Source organism: Copidosoma floridanum, unplaced genomic scaffold (genome assembly GCF_036245765.1).
Source record: "Copidosoma floridanum isolate Cflo_tuat_1 unplaced genomic scaffold, Cflo_Japanese_pri ptg000021l, whole genome shotgun sequence".
Lineage (NCBI taxonomy): Eukaryota > Metazoa > Arthropoda > Insecta > Hymenoptera > Encyrtidae > Copidosoma > Copidosoma floridanum.
This window is the reverse complement of record NW_028321898.1, coordinates 31,800,955-31,809,517: the sequence shown is the minus strand read 5'-3', so window position 1 is coordinate 31,809,517 and position 8,563 is coordinate 31,800,955. Positions and strand designations below refer to the sequence as shown.

The 8,563-nt window shown below is 40.3% G+C and overlaps 1 protein-coding gene across 1 annotated transcript; it reads right to left on the bottom strand.

Annotated features, from left to right (window-relative positions):
* Positions 1-7,766: 7,766 nt before the first annotated feature.
* LOC106647702 (high affinity copper uptake protein 1) lies at positions 7,767-8,563 on the bottom strand. The gene is made up of 4 exons (XM_014364206.2): positions 8,483-8,563; positions 8,179-8,312; positions 8,040-8,090; positions 7,767-7,978 (listed from the first exon to the last, which is right to left on the bottom strand). Exons 1-4 carry the CDS (start codon positions 8,489-8,491, stop codon positions 7,780-7,782), a joined length of 393 nt encoding a protein of 130 aa, XP_014219692.2. The 5' UTR covers positions 8,492-8,563; the 3' UTR covers positions 7,767-7,779.

Sequence of the window (8,563 nt, the reverse complement as noted above, 5' to 3'; positions counted from 1 at the left end):
GCTGGCCACCGTCGATCCGCCACATGTTTTGTTGCGTCGGAATGTCATAGCCAGATGATACGTCACGGGGTCAGCGGTTATCACCAGCGGAGCTCAGAAATCCAATGAAAATAAACTTCATAGCGCTGTATTGCGTCCCTCGAGTGCACACGTATTTTCCAAAGTGTTCGATGATTTATTATTATTACTTTTTTTTTTTACATTTAAATACTGTCTTATCAATGCTTGTCCTCTAAATAACTGAATTTAAAAAAAAAAACTGTTTTACTTACAATGGGATTTCATTCGTATGATACGTTATACGCGTGTTATCGTAAAGTTTGGCAATCAATGATGCAAAACAAAAATTCCATATTTACTTTTTTTTCATCGCAAGAGTACAAAAAATAAGTTGAACGTACAAGTAAAAGACTCGATAAAATGATTTAATCATCAAAGCTCTCTTTTTACCAATAATCGAACGCGACCAATTATTTGCAGTCGTTGGATCATTCATAGAAAAGACAACATTGGGGCTTCGTCAGCTTAATATTATTATTTGCGTTATTTTTGCTTTTCATAGGTTGTTCTACGACATTGAAATTTTATCAACATTTTCTGCAGTAAAAATAGTATGCGCAAAAAAAAAAAAAAAAAAAAAAAAATACACATCAAACAAGAAGCAAAAAAAAAAGGGATGCAGATCCGATCGCAAGTGCGTATCAACTATCCATCCATTCCTTGGGCGTCCGACATCTGAGTTATCGTACAGGACACGGGATTTCTTTCGCAATCTCCCTATGTTTTTTTTTTTTTTCACTCTCCGCGTACCTATACCTGTAACCACGACGCACACATTCGATCATATACATCGCACGCACCAATTGCATACATACAACGCAATGTTTTTGTTTCACACGATGTAATCATCGAGTATATATTTTGTCGTGAAATTATTTGTAATCTCAAACTCTTCCGTTTGGCGCTAAAAAAAAAAAATAGAAAAGACATATGTACTCGTTTCCATTAAATAATAGATATAAAAATCATCTCCGAAGCTCTTATACCTGTACATGCGTTTTATCTTTTGGATTGGGCAAGGCCTCCAAGTTGGATTGTCCGCAAAAACGTGTGCAATTCGGTTGTAACGCAATGATTGTGTTAGATAGATAGATAGAGAGAGAGAAAAACTCGGGTAGTCCAGAGTCATTGGAAAAGGACGAGTGGGGGAGGGAAAAAAAAAGCACAAGGGCGGAAAAGGGGTAAGTTTGAGGGTGAATTCCATCAAAGCAGGTGTACGATCGCCCCCGAGATTATAAGCGTCGTAATGAGGAGTTAAGGCTGTGTAAAGGTAAGTCGTAAAGGTCATACGGTCCGGGCAAGGGAGAAAAGTCCAAGAGCCTGCACACAGGTACGTTACAATGTAGTCCGCACTCACGCAGCAGAAAGGCGTGTGTCGATCATATCGCGATAAGCGCGTCCGCGCACGCGACGCCCTCCTGCCCCACCTTCCTTTTTTTTTTTTTTCCTTTTTTTTTTGCTGTACTTACGTATATGGGTGCACATATGAATGTGCGCGTGCCCATCACACATCTTTGGGCTTTCGTGTACAAGTGACGTCGCGTTATATCGTGGCGCGCAATTTTTTTATATATGCATGACGTCACGGCGCTTTCTCAGCCCGACAAGGGTCAAGGTGAGGTGTACGCTTCTTTTCGATTTTAAAAGCGAGTCTGCGTGTGTGGGCCAAGTATGTGGTGTAACGCTTTTATGCTTCCAGACTTGGGTGTGTTTTTTTTCTCTCTTCGCGCGTTAGATTTTTCGGGTGACGTATAGCTTCGCCGTGATTATAGTATCGATAAATTCATAACACGCAAATACGCTCTTTCCCCCTTTTTTTCAGGTTCCTCGGGCCGTGATGAGTCTGTCAATGTGCCTCTCAATTCCCTTATCTCCACCAACTCCCTGAAATACGCTTGTTGTTGTTGTACCTTGCACATACCCACGTGCAACCAAATATATTTTCGTTCGCTAAATTATCTACAAGTGCGGGCATATGCCATTTCCAATGAGTATAGGCACGTGTTTACTGTTGTTGCTCTTATTCGCACACCTGCATTTTTTATAGTCACGTCCTCAGTTGTACGTCTAACATAATATATACATACACATACCACCGAGTATAGGAATGCGTATGGAAAAAATTTACGAGCCGGAATTTATCATTGCACGACTACTTTTGTCATTGCGTGTTTCCGAATATATAGGCACGATATGAACAGTTGAGGTGGGGTGGGGGTGGGTGGGAAATCGCGTTGGATTATCTAAATATACACACGTGTTTCTTAAATTGCGCTCAATAAAACAATCGGGTGCACGAGTGCATAAAAATGTTAGACAAACGATTCCCCCTCGGCCGTACATGTATTAACACGTAAAATGATCCTCGCAATGTAACACACGAGCGCACCCACACGCGTCATCGTCGTGTCGTTTTTTTTTTTTTTACGGCTCTTGCTCGTCGCGTATATAATTATGTAGCTGTGTGCTCTTTTGTTTTGATTTTTCTTTGATTCCAAGGAGTCAACGTCGACGTAACCCAGCACCGGTGGAGGGAAGAGAAATCGACCCAAGGAAGACACGAGGAGTGAGATTTATGGGTTTCTCATCTAAATTCCGCGGCAGCAGATGGATGACGAGGCGCGCAGGCGTTTTTATTTTTTATTTTTCGCGCAGTGCGTAGATGGCATTCTCTTATTTTTCTCCTCCCCATTTGTCGCTGCTCTTTCTCTATTTCCCCTCAAACGGACTTAGATTTCGTTTTGTTTCTCCATTTCGTACACATTTTTTTTCTTTTGGACTCCAAAACAACTCCCGCGTTGACTCTTTTTCCGTGTTGTGTACAGCGGCGGCCAAACTCCGGACGCGTGTTGTCCATTTCACAAGGTCGATCGCGGTTTGCTTGCTTTAGTTTTTATCAACGCGTTTTTTCTTCGTATATGTCGCGCCCGTGTGTACTACAGCGGCTAAATGATAGTAGAGGCGCGATTACTTGTACATAAAAGTATCGTGTTTGTTTACAGGAGCAAGCAATTTAACCATTTGTGAAATTGTTATTCAAGCGTGTGAAACAAATTTTTACCCCTGAAATAAAACCGGTTCGAAATTTTTGCGAGTATTGTGAATCGGGTTTGCCGCCTGTTGGGTCGTTGATTCGTTTTTTCCTCATACGAGAATTTTATGGTTTATAAGAGACACAGTGGTGCCATCAAATAGGGAATATTGTCTCAACCACATCACTACCGAGCTCATGAGAAAAAAATAATGATTCGTGTTTTCAACGTATAGAAATTGAGGTTTTTAAGATGAATAATCGTACGATAGTTGTGGCTCTCGAAAAATACGCCTTTCTTGACTTGTACTTTTTTACGTATAGAATAAACAAAAGATTATGTGGAATACGAGCAAAAAGGTAAGAAAACAAATGTTTTTTTTTTTGCCTCCTACATAAGACATAAACATTCCACAAAATGATGTCGGTAACACAAAACTCGTAAATTACATTTTTCTCTGCAACGTCATCGCAATCTGACAGCAGCAAAGACCGTTTTAAATTGGACAAAATATATTTTATTACCCAACAAAATGTTTTATTACAAAAAAATATTAAAAGTCTTGCATCTGAAATGTGACGTAAGTTTTTCCTGACAACTTTATCTTAGCCCTCTAAATGACAAAAATTGCTGTAAATTAATAAAAAAAAAAAAAAAAGATACTTCAAAGTACTAACATAAATGAAAAAAAAAAAAAAAAAAGTTATTAATCCGATGTTGCTGTATTATTATTGTCATTGTATACCCTGGTCGCTCATGTGCGATGATCCCCGGTCAACCAGTCAAATTGCAGATTTAATCTTAGCAGCCGATCTGAGCAACCACCAGCTCTGTACAACATAATTAAGTAATCGAGGTACCACTAAAATTGATAATTAGCCCACATCTCACCCGCCACTTGGACCTTACATGTTATAATACTCATATATGTTTGTATACGTATTCACACGTTCACTTACAATCAAAAAGCTGTGACTTCCGACTTTCTCGTACGAGGTGTCAATTACGTGACCTATTCTCGACGATGTATCCTTAGTATCACGAGATGATCACCCCATGGCGCCGTTCGTCTCATCTTCGCCACAAGCATCTTGTGATTAGTGCAATTTTTTCTGGAATTAGTGACGTGACATTTTATTTACTTAATATGCAAAATTGATTGTTAGGGACTCGGATCTTTGCCTTCGTAGCTGAAATATGTTTTGTGCTTTTGGTAAACTTTTTTATCACCAGTATCCTAAATGCTAAAAGCAACTGATACTAGCCAATAATTGCGACAAAAATCATATTTTAAAGTTTTTAAATATCCCTTTGGCTAATATTGATGGGGCTATTATGTATACGAGCAGTCGAGTGTGTTACCAACCTCGAGTAATTCAGATCTCGAAAAAGTCGAAGAAATACTGGCATCTGTTGCGAAGCTCAAGAATGAACTTGGCGTGTCTACAATTTCGGTCGATACGTTTCCCCTTGGAGGCTTACAAGTTTATCCACGAGATGGTTCTCATGGCTTGAAAAATTTTTAAGAGCCAACTAGAACCTCGAGTAACAAATTATAAATAAAACTGTTTGATTCATACGAGATGTATTAAAACCTGAAAAATAATTTGGTGATTTCTTGTATAATTTTCAATTTTGTTGATTCAGTTTACCATTAGTAGCTCCTAGTTTTCCAGTAAATTTATTTATTTTTTTTTTTATTTCTATATCTATATCTATTATTCTAATACCCATAATTTATGCTCGTTGCAACATTAAATATTGAATTTAGAGTTATAAATCTCGGATGTGTCACTTTCACAATATTATCATAAAGTAATTCAAAATTGAAGCGCAAAAACACGTTATTACACGCAAAATGAATAAAATGTGCCATAAGAGGCAAAACTTGACGCTCATCCCCTGTAATGAGGAAAAAAAAAAAAACCGACTCTGGACATTGTTAAGAAAATAGGTCGGAAGATGTCATTAATTAAAACACGTCGAGCTCGGATTGTATGGAATATGACAAAATGAATAGCATTACCGGAGCATATGGGAGCATGTAACAAGTTGGAGTGAAAAAACCCACGGCTAGGCCGAGAGAAATTTAATGAAGGGGAAAAAAAACCTCACCACCCCTGCGGAGCAACAGGGTTGCCGAGTGTTTTTTCACTGTAAATTCCAGTTTTCCAGAGAGGCTGTACACGTAGAAAAAAAAAAAAGCACAAGCCGTCTGGAAATGCATCGCGAGTATAGAGGGGACGAATGTTGCATGGATTGTTGCCAAAAAATTGACGACTGGTTTTCATGACAAGTTGACTTTGTGTTCCTTTCTTTTTTTCTTTTTTTTTCCCCTTGGCTTTCCGCCTTTCATTTGTGGTACCAGAGGACAAAAGCTTTCGATGGAAAAAGGTTTTCCGAAATTAAAATTTTCCGATCCCCGAGTTTGTCGTCGAAATCTCGCGGGAAAGACACATCCAAATACGACGTTTCTGCATGGATTCGAGTTACTTAATTTTTTGAGTAATCTCTTTGCAAGTGACAAAAATGTTTACTATACGACTGATACCGATTTTCCCTTTCTCGGGACAGGTCGAAAGTAACGTCATCAAACTCGGGCGTACACAACAAAGTGCGAAAAGTGATGGAAAAACTATGTAATACGCAAACTATTAATATCGCGATGATGGCGAAAAATCACCCTTACGCGTCCCCGCCCCCTTAGCGCGTCTCTTGCTCCATCCGGCCGACGCCGGTTATCGACCAGCAGGGGTAGTCCTGCCCTCTGTTACACCATCTATCCGTCTCCCTTTTTCCCCAGCCCGCCCGAGAGAAAAACCGAGGGGGGAAAACCTTGCTTTTGATGGGTCGCCGACGACACGGACCGCATCGGGCTTCCTTGAACCTCTTCTCGATCCCCGATTCGATTTTTTTTTCCCTCCCCCCCCCCATGCAATCCACGAGGCAGCCCCCCATGCGACTGTACTTCCTCCCCGAGGCTGTGGCTCTGAATATTTCACGCGCGCTCGGGTGAGCTGCTATTTGTACCTATAACATAAACCATCGGCGATCTTCGCACGTGGGTCATAAAACATTAAAGGACATGATGCACGGGTAGAAGCTCGTGTAGGTCAAATGTCTCATCACTCGTTAATCCCGTCCCCGTTGGCTCATTTGTTTCTCTTTTGGAAGCTCAATTATGCACGACGTTTGGGAAAAGTTTCGTAGCATCGCGCCTCTAGTGAGACGTATGTGTAAATGCATTTGTGATGTGTAATTTACAGTAACGAGGGAACAACAAATATACATGCAACTTAAAGCTCGGGTCTGGGTGTGCACGCGTGCAAGTGTCGGGTCGCCGAGCTTTAAAGCTCCGATTACCCCCCGGTGAGCACGTGCAAGGGGCTGCGTTTTTGTTGCGTGTGGAGGTGCAGGGATGGAAAAATGCTCGAGCCTCCTCCCCCACAGTCAAGCGGGCCCTTCCCCTCTTTGAGGTTCCCGCGTCAATTAATTAATTTTTTTTTCTTCCCTGAGATGAGGATACGAGCTCTACAACGACGCGTCGGTGACCCGGTTTGCCGGGCACCGCTCGAAAGAAGGTTTGTAGGGGGCAATTTGGAGTCACGCTAGCTTTACCGCGAACAATTCCCCCGGCTATTACGCACGCGAATTTATTCAAGTGCTCTCCTGCAATCAGTGGCTCTTTTTGCGCTGCTTCAATCAATTTTGAATTTTACGGCACGCATGTAATGTCTTATCTTGCATCGTCCATAAGCAGGGGATTCAAGCTTTAAGTGTCGAACAGATGGTCAATATTTTCTTGGCTCTCGGGAACACAGTATTCCTATTGTTTGCTACACTTACTTTCGGTATTTGTACGCTTCAAAGAAATTTCGAAACATTAATCTCAACGGAGCACGTGTCACAGCCATGTAGCGAACATTATCCGGATGAAAATGCAAAATAGATCAATCGTAAGTAGTCGATGCTAACTTTGTTTAGTTTTTTTTTTTTTTTTTTTTTTCCTGAAATTCCCGCGTTCGGATAAATAAGGAAAGTTTATACCAAACTGTAGAGTTTTTCATAGCTTTTCAAAGAAATTTAGAAATCCCCTGGCGTAAAGAGAAGAGGAAATTCCCAATCTCGCGCCAAAGAAAACAGCGTAGACACTTTTTTTTCTCATCTCACACGGATGAACTACGTTATTTATGTGGACGTACAAGTACAGAGAAGCGCGTAACAAAAGGTAAGAAGTAGATTGACGGAGATAAAATAAAAAACTATACCATTCATCAAAGCCCTGCAGTTGGTTTTTTTTTCGTTTGTTTTCCGATACTATGTTTTTTTCTTCATCCGTTCCAAGTGGAAGATTAGTTGTGCAGCGGCAGAAGAGCCTGAATTACGGGCAACGGTAAAACGTACAACGAAATAAGAAGCGAGACGGAGAAGATCGATAAGATAAAGTTGGCTTATCGTTCAATTCGTGAGAGTACAGATTTCAAACCGAGCGTTTATGTAAACCACGCAACGCTTTTCACTCGAGATTTTCATTGAGAGTACCGATTTATGAGGAAAACATGAATTGAGAAAGTCACTGGTTTTGCTTTAAGATTGAGAATCTCGAGGGTTTGTTTATTTGAAAAAATATTTATTTCTTATACTTTAAGTTACAAAAAAAAAAAAAAAAAAAAAAAAACATAAGAAATTACGAACAACACTCGTTGACGTCACACCTCGCGTACTTCCAGCCAAACAGAAAATAGCCCAGCATCGAGCCGACAACGACGCCGATGCACAGGTACACGTTGTACGTCATGAATATGAACATCAGAAAGTATCCCAGCACTGCTTGGCATCCTTGCAGAACAGTTTGGAAAACGTGAACCGACGAGAACATCCTCTTTCTGCGAAATACGGTATTTTTATTTGATATTTGATCGAATACAAGTGAAAATTGTTCCTTACCTCCTTGGCACCGTCATTTTCTGAACAGAAGTCCTGAAATTGAGGTACTCTCTGAAATAAAAAAAAGCAAAAAGCAATTTATGTTGCAAGCTCATATCGTGTTGATTTTCAATCGTTTACAATGTTTCTCTCAAGTTACCTGTAATTTTTCAAAGCCTCGTAAATCACTCCCATCACGATGATGCCAATCATGGACCAAAGGATGCCCGTCAAGTCCGTCGTTCTCCATTTGTCAAAGAGTATGACCTCCCGGAAACCAAAATGAAATGACATCTAATGGCACAAACAAGAAAAAACTAGTGTAAGGTTATCTACGAATCGAAGCTCTGATGGATTGTAAATAAAAAAAGTTTGGCTTTCGTCACGAAAATATAAAATAACGATAAATGTTTTCGATGCAGTTGTAAGTAGTTGTTGAAACTCCAAAAGCTTTTGTCACTTACCCCATGCATGGCTGAATTGTTAACGATCTCTTCCGTGAGTGTACAGCTGTTGTGTCGTGAACCGTGATCCGATCCCACCTT